At 36.8% G+C, this 17,890-nt stretch overlaps 1 protein-coding gene across 2 annotated transcripts; it reads right to left on the bottom strand.

Moving 5' to 3' along the window:
• Positions 1-223: 223 nt before the first annotated feature.
• LYSMD3 (LysM domain containing 3) lies at positions 224-13,321 on the bottom strand. 2 transcript variants are annotated; one of them, XM_082458246.1, is made up of 3 exons: positions 13,011-13,321; positions 8,765-9,030; positions 224-4,289 (listed from the first exon to the last, which is right to left on the bottom strand). In XM_082458246.1, exons 2-3 carry the CDS (start codon positions 9,017-9,019, stop codon positions 3,624-3,626), a joined length of 921 nt encoding a protein of 306 aa, XP_082314372.1. In that variant the 5' UTR covers positions 9,020-9,030; positions 13,011-13,321; the 3' UTR covers positions 224-3,623. The 2 variants fall into 2 exon arrangements, with proteins under 2 accessions (XP_082314372.1, XP_082314371.1); XM_082458245.1 differs by lacking the exon at positions 13,011-13,321 and having other exon boundaries at positions 8,765-10,894.
• Between the last annotated feature and the right edge of the window lie 4,569 nt (positions 13,322-17,890).

Below are 17,890 nucleotides of genomic sequence, written 5' to 3'. Positions count from 1 at the left end.
CATGAGATCAGAGATCCCCCCCAAATAACATTCATCTGAAATTTGTTTTCATTTCCTTTCACTTATGTACTATAAATAATCCAGTGTATTTTGTTTCAGTATAACAAGGGGGAATCTGAATTGGTAAATCTTTGGCAATTCAGTCTATCTTACATAGTATGTCTAATAGAGGAGGAGAAAAGGTTTGCTTTATTCAATTAAATTAACCAGATTCCATTTTCGATTGAATAATAAAATAGAAACTTTATTACATTTTGCAGGTCTTTTAAAATATGAAAAATGAGGGGCAAGAAGTTTTAAAAACCAGTTTTACAGATGTACATGCTAACATAACATTCTACAATTCCATGCTGCATCTGTATAAAATACATTATACAAAAGATTTATATAATTTGCATACATAAAAAGAAATAAAGCATTCAGATTTCTATGATCTAACAGTGCAATATGCACATACTTGGAAGAAAAATACTGATTTCTTGAGCAACTTTGTAATTCAAAATAAGAATGATTCCCATCATAATGTACCATTTAAATACAGACTCCTAAAAACTACACCTTTACTCTGTAACACTTTGACTGGATCTTTGTTTCACGATATTTCTAAAACTCTAACTGTATCCTTCATATTCCCAAGTAGGTAATTTTAGTAGTAGATACCTTTAAAAAGAACTAATGACTAAACAGTGGTTCATTTAAAGAACTCTTCAGGCCACTGAACAAGTAAGTAGAGTCCAGAAAAAGATAGATAAGCTTTAAAAAACAAAAAGTCTTTGGAGAAATTAATTTAACATTACTGTCTTCTAATTCTTAACGTGGCCACCAGACTCTATAACTGATCTTAATATATCTTTTGGGGACTTGAATCCTATAATTTTCTAGGAATACGATGGCAAAAAATATTTAATTTAAATGGCATCTATTAGTTTGAAACAATCTTAACCATTTGTACCCATTTAAGAAAGAATCTGCCCTTTTTAAAAATAGCAGGTTTTTCTTCACTTGCAACTCCAACTTTTTAAGTGAACCAAATGCAATGATTCACAGTTCTGTTACTTTTACGTCTGCATGTATGTATGTGTGTGTGTACATATCTTCTAATGTAAAGCCTCAAAGTAAATTCAAATAAGGGTTTCAATACAAAAGCCACAATATCAAATAACTTTTCTTGTTTTATTAAGTTTTACAAAGTAATCTGCATTTGTTACAAATTTTGATGTATTAGTACTTTTTAAAAGCTAAAATTATTCTAAATCTATTAAATGCTTAGGAAACTTTTCTTTTACAAATGACACTTAAGGATTAGAATCTAGAATTCTATATATGTAACACAGAATTCTATATATGTTATACATATATATAGAATTATATATAATTCAAATTATATTCAATTAAGTAAAAAAATATATTGGGTTGGCCAAAAAGTTCCCTCTGGTTTTTCTGTAAAATGTTATGGAAAAACCCGAACAAACTTTTTGGCCAACCCAATGTAATTCAAATATATGGACAAAGGAAACTGCCTGTGTCATACGGATATGTTATACTGCCTTCAAGGAATAGGACACTCTGCAAGACAGAAAAGGTTTTTAATCAAGTACATAGTATACCTCATTACTTTTTAAAAAGTTACTTATTTTATAAATCAGACTTCTCTATCACAATTTCAAAGTACCACTAGCAAAAAGGAATCCCTGACTCCGTAATTTCATCAATTTGATGTAAACAAAGTTCTTCAAAGGACATCTAGCCCATTCTACCCTAAAATAATCTGTATTTTCTTTCTTGAAACTTGATTTTCAGCAGGCTTAATAAATACAATGTAAACTGACCAAGTTAACACTGAGCATAAATTAGAAAGATCATACTTTTCTCAAGATGCCCAAAGCACATTAAAACAATTTTTTAAATCTTAAACTAATAGAGTTAACTCAAAAAATCAATTTGCTACAAACTTCCATATTAACACTTTTTGGTAATTGTCTAAGGCCCTCTAATATATGCAAGGGCTTTAATGTTTGACATCTTTGTCCTGTCTTTCTATGATACACTGCTCCTAAAAGTACATTAAGCCTCATTAAGCATATATATTTATTCACCCCACTTTGTTTCAAGACTGAAGTTTGAAATATAAAATGACTGGTCAAAAGCTGAAACATTAAAAGTTAGGAAATAATGCCCAGAAAATGAGGTGGTATAATATATCTTAAGGTACATACTTTATTATACACAAACAGGCAAGCCAGACTCCACCAAATGAATCATTTTGATAGCATTTTAAAAACACATACTTTTAAAAACTAAATGATGGAATCAGTATGCAAATGCTTATTTAGCCAGACTCTGATCCACAACAGATCTTACAAGTGGCACTCTTTTGACCAATCCATATACACCTTTGGCCTCTCTTCCCCAATCTGATGCTCTAGTTCAGGGAAAAAAGACCTAAGTTGAACATTTTCTCTTTGAAAAACAGAGGTTAAGGGATCAATATACAAAGCAATTTGTCTGTTTTTGCTAATGCAAAAGGTCTCTTTACCCTTGCTTTTCTGCAACAGACCTCAGAGACAGACAACAAAAATGTTATGATCCCATTAACTTGTGCCTGACAGTGAAGGTGGAGACAAATTCATACAGCCTATGTTATGAGTCCTATCGGACCATCTGAAATTATGCTTAATTTTAATTCTAAAAATTATACTAGTTTACGTAAAGTATTATAAGGCATTAAATGTAATTAAGGCATGTTATTACATGTAACACAGCAACAACTTATCACAGTATGTAAGGAAATATTTGCTAATTAATACTAATCTGTACATGTATAACACTTTTCATCAAAGAACAACAAAAGTGCTTTCAAACATCAGAGGCAAATATAATCACTTAAAAAACAGAAGCAGAGGCAGCATTCTTTAAGAGACAAAGATAACTTTTAGGTCCTGACATAATCCAGTGTTCTAGTGACCAAATGGCAACTTCCCAGCAGTAACACATTAATTTGGGGGCTTAAAAATAATAATATATCTCAGCTTCTATTACAGACATTATACATTTCTTTCCCCTTTCTGTTCTACTTATGTTTTCATAGCGTATGTACTAAATGTGGGGTTTTATTTAAGTTTCGAAATGAAATTTTAAGTAAGTCCTATCAAATAATTTTAGAATCAAACTTTTCTGCAACTAAATATTTTGATGGTAATAAATTTTCTTCAGTTGCAGACATCTGATGCTATCATTATTCTGCTTAATGAATTTACTATTAATAACCTCAAACCAAAAACAATTGCTTAAAAAATAAAATTTGAACATAACCAGTCTAGAATAAGAAAAAATGCATTTTCCAGGAACTTCCGAGACACATATTTAAATTCATTTCTGCTTTAAGCATTGATAAAACAGATATACAGATTTACTGCTTTCAGTATCAACAACTAGCAACTGTAGGGATTTTATGCTCAATCCATTTGTAAATGGCTCCAAAAAACAAACAAAAAAAAAGGTGAAAAACAAAGCATCTTCAGTCTCCCTAAATCCTGCCTTTGAAGTGGTTATTTAATATAACTGATTCACCCACCACATTCCAGATACACAGGTGATCACTAACACTGTAACTGAACTAACTGCTATGTTTTGTGTTGAGCAGCAGGTAACTGAGAATACTGACTATAAAGCTTATGGTCATCTTGTGGGCCAAAGGGTATTCCTTTAGTTGGAGCAATTTCATTTTCCATTTCTCTCTGCTGTGATGGGGGTGTGACTCCTGAATGCAAATGTGAAGAATCCACTGTTGAATGGTGACTTACATCCACTTTAGCTAAAATTTCATAATACAGCAAATAAAATACTGGCGTTATTATGCCTACTATCAACATTATCACTACAGCTGTCCACCACCCTATTCCCCAGTCTGCTCCATAATAAGGATCCTTACGTTGAATGTTTTTGTTATCAGGTTCAAAACGTACTTGTTGTGCTGTCAAGGCAGACACCACCTCATTAAGGTTCTCTCTTTTGGTGTCTGTACATTTTACTATTTGTTCTATGTCTCGGTCTACTTCTTTTAAAAAGCTACCAGCTGACTCACTGGAAGAAAGAGAATCATTAGCTGACAAAACTTCCTGTTGTTCTGAAAGGTACTGAACAGATGAAGGACGTGAAGTCTGTCTTCCTTTTGGAGGATAAAGTGTTTCAGTCAATGAACTAAACTTTTTTACTGGAATTTTGATAGACCTAAGGGCAAAAAAGTCTTGATCACTGATGAGATTGTTAACCCTCTTGATATCTGCTACCTGTAAAGAAAAAAAAAAAACAAAAGCAAAATTCAACTAAATTCTAAATCAAAATAGAAGTAGTAATATTCATTCATCCCAGTTACTTTTGGAGGGAAAAAAATTGAGCTTAATTATTAGAAGTAGTAAGTTATCACATCCAGAGAGGATTTTATATTATTTGTGGATAACATTTCTATACCATTCTTGATCTACCAGTCTTAAGAAATCACCGATTACATTCTATAATCACCCACATATTATCAATATTAACACTAATCCTAGCTATTTAAGTAGATTCTAGGATCTTTTGGTATTTCTCTTTCTATATCATGTGCAAATATCATACTTCTGCCGCTTGTAAACAATTTGTGAAGGAAGGATTACAGATACTTACGTTCTTTCTTCTAATGTGGCGATTAGAGTATAGGCAAATGTCAACTTACCCAACTAAAAGTACCATATTTTATCAAAACCAAGATGCAATCCACTCTAAGATGTGCCATTATTTTATGTATCATTAAGGTAAAAAAAACCCCACCAAATATTGAAGATGCCACCATTCTAACTTCAAAGATGTTAAAATGTGTAAAAGTATACACCTTAGAATTGATAAAATATGATAATTTGTCTCCTTCACTTGTCTCCTGAAGCCATTTTTCCCCAAACCTCTTGGTGTAAATGCATTATTCAACTATCCCCCAGATCAGCCATTTTTATAAGCTTTCCTTATATATTTTATATAGTCCTCGACCTGTCTACATGTTCTCTCCACCTGCCATTGTGAGTAAGGGGAGCAGGAGAGTGTTTCTCAGGTTACCAATTACTATGCCAGGCTCTCCAACTGCCTTTAAGTTATTAATCCATCATTTCCACCAATGCTGTAAACCCAAGCACTGATCATTTATCACGTGATTGATATCAGAGAGGTAAAGTGAGTCTAGGATAAAACTTAGATTTCTGGCTTGGCCAACTCGATGGATAATGATGTCACTCACTGAGATTATGGAACACTGTAGAGGGATAAAAGAATGAACGCAGATTTCACACATGTTGACTTCGAGGTGCTTGAAATGTGCCAAGTGGAAGATGTCCAAAGGCAGTTATAAATGTATGCCTGAAATTCAGAAGAATGATCTCAGCTAGAGATATAGATTTGTGGATTACCAGCAAAAATGGTAATTGAAGTCACAAGAGTAGATAGATTCACTAGAAAAAGTCTAGGAGAAAAAGGTAACATAGGAAAGATCCCTGAGGAATGCCAACATTTGAGGGGTATGCTGAGTTAAGAGAAATCCACAGAGGAGATTAAGAAACAGTGCCCAGGAAAGCACTATATGATGGTGGTTAAAAGCACAGACTATCTGGGTTTGAAGCATGGTCCTGACACTTTCTAGCTGTATGATTTGGGGCAAGTTGTCTAACCTGTCTGCAAATCAGTTTCACATATGTAAAATGACAGTAATAATACTACCTACCACATAGGGTTACTGTGAAGATTAATGTATTAAAATGTCCAAAGAACATCTACAGTAGTGACACACAGTATGTTATGTAAATGTTAGCTGTTATTAAATTTTAATAGTAGGAAAGTCAGAAACCTGCAGAATCCAGGTTGTCAAACAGGGTTCTTAAGAGGTAGTAGTGACCTGGATTAACTGCATATTACTGATGAAGAATGAGAGTTCTTATTGGAAAAATCAATTCCTTTGAAGTGTATGTGTGGGAGGAAAAGGGAGAGAGGACTGAACAGTAACTTGGAGATGAGTGTAATGTTAAAGGGTGCTTTGTCATTTTACTACCTTGAGACTCTTTAAAGGCAAATGAAGATTCACTGACAAACCCCAAAGCCTGATTCTATTCTCTTTAAATGCTCTTTTGCCTCGTATTGTATATTCCGACTAATAACTACTCAATAATCTTTCTGAACCAGGTTTCCAAGGTTTAGCATCTACCTAGGTTATCTCTCTAAATATCCCTAAAATATTTTCTCTGTTATGCTAACTTCCTTGGTTACATTTAGGATTCCAAATGTATCCTTGAACTTTTTGTTCCTCTTATCACTGTTTTATAACAGGCATATTTTTAATAATTCCTAAGGCTGAATATTTATAAGTGGAATATAGCACTAATTACCATATTTTTAAATGATAAATCCTTTTGTAAGGTTAATCTTTTGCTAGTTGAGCTCTGTCAAAAGGGAGCACTGCTTAACTCCCTATCTCTGCTATATCAATTTTCCCATTATTGTGGCCAATGCCATCTTTTCCCTAACGTTCAGCTAACTGCCTTTCATCACTCTTCATTTTAATTAAGGAAACCGCGGATACACCCTGTGATTTCCCCCCCAATACATTTTCTATTGGCTTCTTCTCTTCTTTACTATAAATATTTTAGCCTAAGCCCTAATCATATTCATTGGATCATCTTCCAGTAACTTCTTTCTTGGATTCCCTCTAATTCACCAGCAGGTTCCCGCCCCCCCCCATTCTGCAGCACTCTTGTTAAAATCTTACAATGATATTCTCTTACTATATATCAAACTTTCCCTCAGTTATCTTAAAGCACTTCATCCTAGTCTGTCACTCATTTCTGAAACAGCTATTAAACTTCCTCTGTTGTCCGCCTTATTTCCTCCTTGAAATCTCCACATCACTGTCATGCCTGAAATACTTTCTCCTTTTCACTTCATTGGAAATATAACCTATTTTTAATCATTCAGATGTCACTTCAAATTTCTCTTTTTCTAAGAAAATTTTCTAGGCTCATTAAAAGAAAATTAATGTCTTTCTCTAATAAAGCTGCTGGACCACACTCTTCTCTTGGATCTTCACCTTGATATTTTCAGTCTTGCCCCTAATTTTAAAGTCTTGATTAATTTCCATTATCATCCTTCTAAAGCACATTCTATAATTTATTTCTCAGTGGTCTTATTTCTCTACAGAACACATATTAACAATTTTATTTGCATTAAAGAATGAAATCAGATATTTTCTGATTTAACAATAAATAATGTTGCCATATATGAACAAGTCGCAAAAAAAAACCCAAACCCAGCTTTTCTTACCTCATCAAGAAATGCATTTCAATAAAATATTTATTAAACATTTAAATTAAAATTTATAATATTTGTTTTGATCAACTGTGAATAATTGCAATAATTATTCAGGAAAAATAATACATAGAACCTCATGGTCATCGGAGACTTTAAAATTAAATTTAAATATATATATATAAATTTATCAATATATGTGTGTGTTTCTATTGCAGAGAACTGACAGGTAATCAATAAAAGGTTTTCAAGATAAAAATATTTCATACTATGAAAGATTTTTGGGGGGATGAAAATATTAATCAAGGAGAAAAAATTTTTAAATATATAAAAAATTTTAAAATATAAAATTTCATGCTACTAAAAAAAGAGCTCATATATATATATTTTAAATGAATGATTTTAGGTAGCAAATCCTGGTGGTATTTAGGATTCCATGCATATATTTAAAGAGTATTCTAATAGTCTTGTTTTTAAAAATCAATATTGACAACATTCTGGAAATTAAATCCTTTATAACTACTTTAAGTCAGGATGTATTTAAGATGTTCACTTTAAAAGGTGCAACGAGGTACACAGTATATACGTTTCAAAATTCTTTTGGGAGCATGAAAATAAAAAGTTTGAAAACGAAAGATATCAACAGTTTCCATATCAGTGTGTTTACATGAAAATAGATTCCATGCTATGGATACAAGATGGACATGACACAGACATTAAATGGATTTAAACAGAGTTTAATACCTAGTAAAATAAAAAATATACCTTTCATCTATAAATCCCACTTTTGAGAATCTATTTCACAGAAATAAGGTACCAGTTGTGATGATATTCACTGCACAATGCAAAACATGGAGAAAACCCTATCAATGAGTAAGAGAACAACTTAATAATTATGGTACATCCATACTATGCAATATCATATAGCTACATAAAATAATGAGTTAGATCTATAAGGCTATGGGGGATATCCATGATATACTAAGAAATGAAAAAGTCAAAGGCAACTTGCAGAGTAATAGGTATAATATAAACCAATTTTTAAAACACAAAAATCACTACACACATATATATCTCCCCCCCAAAAAAGGTATGGAAAGAAATACACCAACGTGTGTTATCTCAGGAAATTGGGGCAGGAAAAAACCTTTCCTTATATATTTCTACATTCCCTTACAACTTGAATAAGGAGAAAAATAAACACATTTGAGTGTTTTTCAATCTGAAAATAGAATCATGATTTAGAAATAAACAGAAATTCAAGTATTCACTTAAAAATTTAAAAAGTTAACATCCACCAACATGATACTGATTTCTGTGAAAAGACAAAAAAGTGGGTGGGGGGGGAATACAAGATAAAAGGGCACAGAATTTATTTCAATTTTGTGCTATGAACAAATAATTTATTTGGGGCTGCATTATGCAAAATCAAGTTAAAACTTACCGTACAACAGTATTGAAGGGCTATTGCATTTAAAGTGTCTCCTTCCTGTATATCTTTTGTTAATACTATAATGTCATCCAGTCTATCTTTCGATGTACTTCTTCGGATTTTTTCTTTTCCTCTGGATCGAAGCTCATACACTTCAGCATCCTCCTCCAACATATCATTGTCTGTACAATTTCCAAATGCATGTACTTGACCACTTGAATGAACTCCTGGAAGAGGAAAACTACGATTCTGATGCCTCCCTGCCATAATGTCAAAATCTGGTAGGGAAAGAAGGCAGAGAAAACTTTGGAATGTAGCTGATCCATTTGACTGATTTACATGAATCTTATATTCAGGACACTTTACCTTTTGTTTTTTAAAGAATGGTTTTAGGTTCAAGTTTTATAGTTGTTGAAGTACAATGAACATATTTGGCAATGGAGACAATGGGATGGGAGGAAGAAGTAATCCATTCTTATAGACCATATATCACAAAACATGGTGATGATTACATTTTAACAAGGACAAATTGCTATATTTTTTTAAGTCAAAAAATTAAGTTTCCCCATTCTGAGTATGTGAAGAAAATTACAGAAATAATTTTGTATTATGTCTTAAAAACGTGTGATCATATATACAATTTACAGATCTGATAGAATCAAAGTATATGTTTTATATGTACACACACAACACTTTTATGAACCCCAAACTTTGAGTTGTTCTGCATTTTAAGTTCCATGGGATTGAACTGTCTTTTGAACCCCCTACCTACTTCCCTGGATCACGCTGATTTCAGTGTTTTTTATTTAGTATAGTATGTGCCTTCTATACAGGTCATAATTTTGCTCTCAACCAGGGATTTTTCTTCCCTGGCAGCTTTTCACCAAACTTTAACTTACCAAAGTCCTCATGAAACTCAATTTATGGTCTATAAAGATTGCGAACAGATTATAAGTTCTACATTCATTTCTACTTCAGAAAAGACATCTTAAGACTGACTGAGATGAGAGCTGACCTAAGTGTACTCACTCTCAACTCACCTTCATCAAGTTAATCTATCCTCATTAAAAAAGAACAATAAGCGGGAGAAGTTCTCCGATGGGAAGGGCACTGGGTGCTACATGTTCCGAACGGATGGCTTTGTTGTGGGGATGCCACGATGCATGGCAATGCTGCCCGTGTCATCAACCACTCCTGTGAGCCCAACTGCTTCTCTCAAGTCACCCATGTGGAGGGCCAGAAGCCCATCATCATCTTCACCTACCCTGCACTGCACCCTGCATGGTGAGGAGCTCACCTATGACTACAAGTGCACCACTGACAATGCCAGCACCAAGCTGCCCTGCAACCGTGGCGCCAAGTGCCGCTGAAGCTGTGGCTACCTGCCACAGCCCCTGCTGCCAGCTTGCCCCTAGCCTGGGGACTCCCTCATCCCTCCCAGAGCATCTTACCCCACCCTCATGTTCAGGGTGGATGTGGGCATGCAGGTGGTAAGGGCCCTGCCTCCACCCCTCCAGCCCGCCCACCCAGCAATCACCCCCTTCCTGCCCTGGGGGCCCAGAACAGATACTGTACAAAGGTTTCTAAATCCCTTCTTATCTATATTAAGAGGGTAGGATCCCAGGTGGAAACCAGATCCCCGCCCCCATAAAGTCTGTCAATGTTAAAAACAAAAAACAATACAAGAACATAAAAAACTATTACCACATTCACAGTTTTAGCTTCATATTAATTGTTCACATAAGAAAGGATAGTAGATTGTTCTCAATTATTGTGAAAGATGGAGAGTAGAGAGGTAGTAAGAGGAATTTGGGGAGATAAATACTTAAGGCTTAATGATTTGGCTCAGATATGAAGAGAAGAAATTAGTTAAGGATCACACCAAGACTTCTGATTTGCATCCCTGAGTAAATGGTGGTGCCATTCTCTAAGATCTGAAACACTGGAAAAAGAGCTTGGTGGGGGCGGGGGGCTTGGTAACTTTGACTGTAAATTCCTTTAAGACAACCAAAAAGAATGTCAAGTAATCAAGTGGGCTATGTAGTCAAATTCAGAAAGGTCTGGGTGATATAATTTCATGACTCATCCGCACAAAGGTGGAAACTGAAGCTGTGTAGATGAGATTAGAGAGAGAGAGAGAGACAGAGAGACAGAGACAGAGACAGAGAGAGACAGAGAGAGAGAGAGGGAGAGAGGGAGAGAGGGAGAGAGAGCGCACACAGAATAAGAGGGTCCAAGACTGACCCTTGAAGAACTGCTACGTTTAATACCTAGACGAAGGAAAATCAGACTGCAAAGACGAAAAGAAGGGTTCAGAGGAGTAGGAAACCAAGAAAATGTTGTGCCATAGAAGCCAAGACTAAATGATGTATCAAAGGCAGTTGTGAATACTATGGACAAGTACCAGGTGAAAAAGAAAAAAATCAAAAAAGACCAACTCCAGAAGTCTGAATTTGTAATATACATGACAATAGATTACATACTCTCTATGTTGGGACATACTTTAAAATTTTGGGAACTATTTCATATCATTGAATAGAACCCTTGAAAACCAGTTTCTGACTCTGCTCTATGGCAACACTGTAATGCTTCAAAAACTCAAAGGTTTCTATTCAGATAACATAAATAATAGCTATATATTAAGTCGATAATTTCACCTGTTCCCCCAAGAGCTACATTATTTATTACCATGAACTGGAATTCCTAACTCAACAGCCACCCAACTAAAGAAAGCTACCACATTTTACATCTTAAAAGCAGTTTTAAGTCACACCTATTCCTTCAAGGAATTCTAGCAAGTGACAACTCTAACAAGCTTAAAGATTAAACTTGTTTTAATACCATAATAAATTAAGGATGCTTTATTTTTATTCTGTTCTCAAAAAAGTTGAAAGAGTAGAGTATCTAACCTTCATCTAAAACAGGTAATAATTTTATTTCCACTTATTTTACAGTCTTTCCTGTCTTTAATGTAGGGAATGTCTGTGAATCCTGTGGATTCCTAGGCAAAATTTTATACATATGTACATTTTTCTGGGGATAATATTTATTGTTTTCATATTCTCAAAAAGTTTAAAAAGTTATGAACCACTTAATATACAGCAATTTACCCATGGCTATACTGACTCAGTTATGCTGCCCTTTAGACGTTTTTCCCCTGATAATTTGGTCTTAGAGCCCCAAACTGGCTTAGTACAGCTGAAATTCACTGAGCAATGCCCCAAAGCCATTTTAGATACTTATATCAACGTCTCTCCATGATATATTGCTAAATAATATTTAAAGACTAGAACGTCATCTGTTTCACGATCTCTTCACTCCGCTTGGAATGAAACGCAGGCAGTAGAATACCACAAACTGTGTAGTCTGTTTGTGGACAATCAAGAATTGGTTGTGTCCCTAATTGACGCGAAAAGGTAGACTCTGGCCCAGGCATATAATTATCTGAGCCAACTATATACAGATTAGAAAGTACACAGTATTCAAGTCATCTGGTTCAATTCTCTTCACCTGTCATACTTCTCTTAAGGAAGGAAAAAAGCACGAATACCCCCTTCAGAAAACTGAAACAAGCCTCCAAGAGTAATCCAATGGATACCGTGTTGAAGCACTCATCAGCTAGCTCACTTTCTGACTGAAAATGATTTCCCAAACGCCTTCGTGCTGCATAAATGCTGTTGGGTGTTTCGCTTTGACATTCCTTAAGCGGAGAGCAATAAAAGGGCCACAGGTCACAATCTAGTTCAGCACTGGGCCAGTATCACAGGGACTGTACCTGCCACGGCCAATTCAGTTGATAAAAACTTAACTTCCCTCCTCCTCGTTTCCACACGTCTTGTTTTTTTCTTTCCCTGTTACCCCCTGCGAGAATTAAATCTCAGATCTCTATCTTACACCATCACACTTGGACGATGTGAACGAGATGCTGTCAACGAATATTCAACAGAGACACGAAGTTGTGGGAGAAATGTAGTATGTCTAGGTGGGAAATGCGCTGCTCCGGGATTGGGGCAAGTAGGAGTCCTTCCTCTGGGCCTCAGTTTCCCGGACAGTGTAACAAGGGGCTTTGGTGGAGCTGGTCTCGAAGGTCTCCCCTGCCTCGGAGTGTCTTCCACGCGGGCCGGGGTCCAAGCCCCAACCAGGCGCCTCGCCACATCTGCGGCCGCGGGGTCCGCGCCGCCTCCAGCGAGGGTGCAGCTAGGGCCCAACCCCGCCGGCCGGGACCCGGCCACCCCCGATCTCTCACCACCATCTTTACCTGTCCCGTTAGCAGGCGGGACTCAACGAGGAGACGGCTACCAGGTCCGCCGCCGCCGCCGCCAGGGCTGCCGTCCCGGGCCAGTTCATGGCCAAGCCTCCGTTTTTGGCTGCCCCTGTCGACCGTCACCGCCGCCGCCAACGTCTCGGCCTTTAGTGCCGTGCGCCGCCGCCACGTCCGCAAACCTGCCGTGCGTCATCGCGTCAAGTGGGCGGAGGTGGGAAGGGACCTGGAGGAGGCGGGGGCCGGGGCGCGAGGGCGAGCCCAGAACCTGGGGCTCCCCAACCACAGGCCTACGCGGGCGCGCAGGCGCAGAGATTCCGCCGCAGCCCAGGAGTAGGGTCCGGCTCCAGCCCCGCCCCTGACTCCTCCCCTTCGGCCCCGCCCCTTCATCTCCAGTACGTAATAGATCCAGGGCCAAGGCCCGGGGCTAACCCGGCGGCCCGGGGCGACCTTCCGGCTGCGCCTTTGTCCTTCGTTCGCACAGCGGTGGCAAAGGCTGGCTAGAAAACACTGAGGGGGGAGGTGCTGGGGATTTGTCGGCGGCTGTTGTGCATTTCCTCTTGCTCGGCATCTGGAGGTTTCTGTGTGATGGGGAAGGACTCCCCAAAGCATAGTATCGACATCCATGTTTTAGATTGTTCTGTGCTTCTGACGCTTCCTGCTGAATCCTCTAGACTCCTGCAGAAAAGACAAAATGCTGGAGAAAAAACCCTTGGGCGGCGGGAGACAGTTGTTTCAGCCTTTGTGTTTTTAGGTGAGGAAAGTGAGCCACCTAGAGTTAGGCCCCGGGAAGTAATTGCCCTCGAGCCCTGGTTCCAGGCTTCCTATTCTCAATGAGACAAGGCTGTCTACAAGTTATAACTTAACTTATTTTGTTTTGAAAATTAACTGAAAGTATACCAAGTCAGTTTTGGAGTCAATAAGATATTAGTTTGTAAAATGACAAATTCATGACCTCATATATGATTCTTCTCAGAAATTTACTGAATGAGTATGATAATGTGTTTGAATTTATGTAAATGAGTGTAAAGCGTTTTAACGATGTGCCTAATGTCTCCCAGTGTTGACGTTAGACTTTGCCCTTTGACGACCGTGCTGTCTTATAACAATATACATTTTAGACCCAAACAGGCAGGGTGCAGGGTGCAGGGCACTTCTTTTCAGAATGTCTGAATATTTATGCATCATGAAACCTTTGAAGCTTTGTTTTAAATTATTCTCAAAGAGTATGTTTTTTGTTTTCTGGGAAGTGCCTCAGTAAAGGTTAGGAATTCTGCATTGCAATATTTTTCTTTTATTTGAGGGGATAGGCACTGCGCTCCACAATCTGCAAAAAGAACTGGAGGAGAAGAAGACTTTTTAAAAAAATGTTTTTTAAGTTTGTCGGAGCTGTTCTGTATGCTGTTGCCCTTGTGACACCCCTGTCTGTAACCATTTATCACTGAGACATTTTCTCATCGGTAAACAAAGGATATATTCCCTACTTGATGTGTAGGGCTCAAGCTGCTCAGCCTTCATGAATGTTAATGTGAATACAACCTTCTTTCTGCATATAGGTTACTTTTCTTATTTTAATGTCAATAGGCAGTGGAATCCATGTGAAAGCCCAAGAGATAGAATTTCAAGCACTTCTACAGGACTGCTACCTGTTTCCTTTGTATAAATACTTTCTCAATGACATGTGCATGCTCTTGAACCATTATTTATATTTGACAAAGGTGCAGTTATTGAGCTTTTTACAAAAAGACAGTAATAGAATTATATCTTATTATTAGAATATACAAAGGAAGCAGTTAGCCATGAATTTTGGCCAAGTTCCAAAAAGCTGGCCAGAAGGAACAAGTACTTTGTCCTTGAGAAAAAGGATGTGCCTAGTGCTGAGCAAGGCCACAAGGATTTTCAGGTTTTTTTTAGATCTCATCTGACACAGTTTTTATTAAAAGGCTGTAGACGAAAGAATACGTAGTTTCTATGAATGTGTATTTCTGACATTAAACATTTAGGTTTTGTGGTTTGCCCCAGAATAAAAATTGTATTTTAATAAGAGTGTAAAGTGATGCAACCAGTTAGGAGTGTTACTTGGAAATGTGAAAGTTAAAAATGCAATTGACTGAACTAGTACATTGCAAAGTAATTACCTTGGATTCACTTACAGATAAACATGTGTAAGATTTAACAGATAGGTTCAGGAATGTTTACTACAGTAATAGCCAAAAATCTGAAAATATTCTAAATGTTCATCAATAACAGACTGGAAACTTCTGGTACATTTAAATAATGCAATATTATGCCTTTGCTCAAAACAATGAAGTTGTTTTTCTTATTTTCTGATTTATTCATTCATTTACTTAACACATTTTTTCTGGAGAAAAAGTATTTGTGAGACCTTTGTTCTAGGCATTGGGGGTACAATGCTTAAAAAGACAAAGTTTCCTTATTCATGGAGCTTCCATTACTAGGTACATGGAAAGGTCTCCAAAATGTATTTTAAAGAGAAAACAGTAAGCTGCCACATAGAAGGTATGTTATTCTTTTGTAATAAAATTTTAAATGCACAGCCCTCATCGCCCACCCCCCCACACACATTCATATATCTATATAGGAAAATGCATTTAATTTTTCTTTCTAGAAAATAACTAAAGGAATTTTTAACAGTGGTTGAAAGGACTAGATGCGGCAGGAAACTTTGCCTTTTCTTTTTAGACCTCTCTACATAGACTGAATTTTTATTACCATGTGCTTTTATTATTATTTAAAAATATTAAGACTGAACACATATTATTGATGAATAACTGGACTTGTTTTATCCACAGTTAACCAATAGTCAACCATGCACCCCCTTAATCATTCCTGAGTCTCTTTGTACTTTGTGTGCAAGTAGTGAGTGTCTGTAAAAAAGAACCAGATCAAATCTGGTTCTTGGAAATCAAAAAAATGAAAGAGTAATGGAACATTTAATTCTTTCTATATTTCTTCTTTATTTCCCTCTGCCAGATTTCTTTCATCCTTGCTTCTTAACTCTTTGCTCCTTCTTGTATCCTTTTATCAGCCGTTCCTTCTCATTCTACTTTCTGGAAGCAAAAGACTGTAGTACACCAAGGAAATACTTAAATGAATTTAAAACTGGATTATGAGATGAAACCTAAAAAAAACCCCTCATCTCTGATCTTCAAACTATCTATATATAGAAAAAATTATTGTGTCTCTTCTCCAAAAGTCTTGAAAAAAACAAACAAACCAGACTGCATGATTCAGATTATGTTCTGCTAGAGATAAACCAGATGAGCTCCCTAGTTGCTGTTCACCCTGTGATTTTAAAGCATAGCGATTATCATAATCACAGCTCTGCCATAATGTAGATAAAAGAAGAGTCAAGCATACTTCAGGAATTCAGAGTTGCTTATAAATGCATTTATATATGCAAATATAAATGCTTATAAATGCAAGTAAATGTAATTCAGGGATATTAACTGTGACTTGAATGACTTCAAAAGTCTCTATCTATACAGACGTTACTAGATGAAAACTAGATTCAAAATACTATTCTTAAATTCTTTAGCTAAGTAGTTGTTACACATAGAAAGCAATAGTTATATATGTTTACAATTAAGTAGACTATAGTTTTTTTTTTTTAATAAATTTATTTATTTTTGGCTGCGTTGGGTCTTCGTTGCTGCACACGGGCCTTCTCTAATTGCGGTGAGCCAGGTCTACTCTTCGTTGCAGTGCACGGGCTTCTCATTGTGGTGGCTTCTCTTGTTGCGGAGCACGGGCTCTAGGCATGCGGACTTCAGTAGTTGTGGCTCGCGGGCTCTAGAGCGCAGGCTCGGTAGTTGTGGCGCACGGGCTTAGTTGCTCCGTGGCACGTGGGATCTTCCTGGACCAGGGCTCGAATCCACGTCCTCTGCATTGGCAGGAGGATTCTTAACCACTGCACCACCAGGGAAGTCCCAAGTAGACTATAATTTGAAATGCCTTGTTTCCTGTGAGCTCTACAATTACTGTGGCCACATAAGTAAATTGGGGCAGGTGAATGCCCTAGAATCTATAACCTGCTTGCTGTTTTGCCTACTCCTCCAACGACCTATGATGGTCAGAAAGAATTAATTGAGTCCACTTCACCAAAGGAGAACATGATAGATGACCCAGTCAATGGAACTGGGTGAAGGCATCTGGAATTGGAGGGCAAGTCAAAATAAAGTCCAGAGAGTGGATATCCAGTTAGATTTCTCAGGTATTCAGTAATGTGTTCACGGAGTCAGGAAGATCAGGAGGTGGGGAAGCATAAAGAAAAAATGAAGACATACATGGAAAGATCTCCAAAATGAAGACACAAAAGTGTTTTCTTGTTCTAGTCTAGGTCTTTCCAGATAGAGACCACTCCCGTGACAGTCCTTAGCTTAACCAACAGTATTTGAAAAGACAAGATAGAAATTCAAAGCAAAGCTTCCATGCCCATCCATATAAAGAATCATAGAACAGCACGGTGCATATACCTAATGAGAAGGTAGTGCTCATCTGACAAAATATAGACAGAAATTACATCTATTCATTTGACAAATATTAACTAAGCACCTACTGGGTTTCAGGCTCTGTTTTAAGCACTGGGGATCTGTAGTAAACAATCAGGCCCAAATCCTTGTTTTCATGGAGCTGAGTTTCTTGTGGTGGAAGAGAGATAAAATAAATAAATGAAACATTAGTACGTTAGATAGTGATAATTTAATAGAGGAAAATTAAGTAGGGAAGGAGGTTGCCGTAGTTTGTTGTTTTTATTGAAGTATAGTTGATTTACAATGTTATGCCAATCTCTACTGTACAGCAAAGTGACTCAGTTATATACATATAGACATTCTTTTTTGCAGTGTTTTGGGTAG

Source organism: Balaenoptera physalus (genome assembly GCF_965194825.1).
Source record: "Balaenoptera physalus genome assembly, chromosome: 3".
In the NCBI taxonomy this organism is placed as follows: domain Eukaryota; kingdom Metazoa; phylum Chordata; class Mammalia; order Artiodactyla; family Balaenopteridae; genus Balaenoptera; species Balaenoptera physalus.
This window is presented reverse-complemented; position numbering and strand designations above follow the sequence as displayed.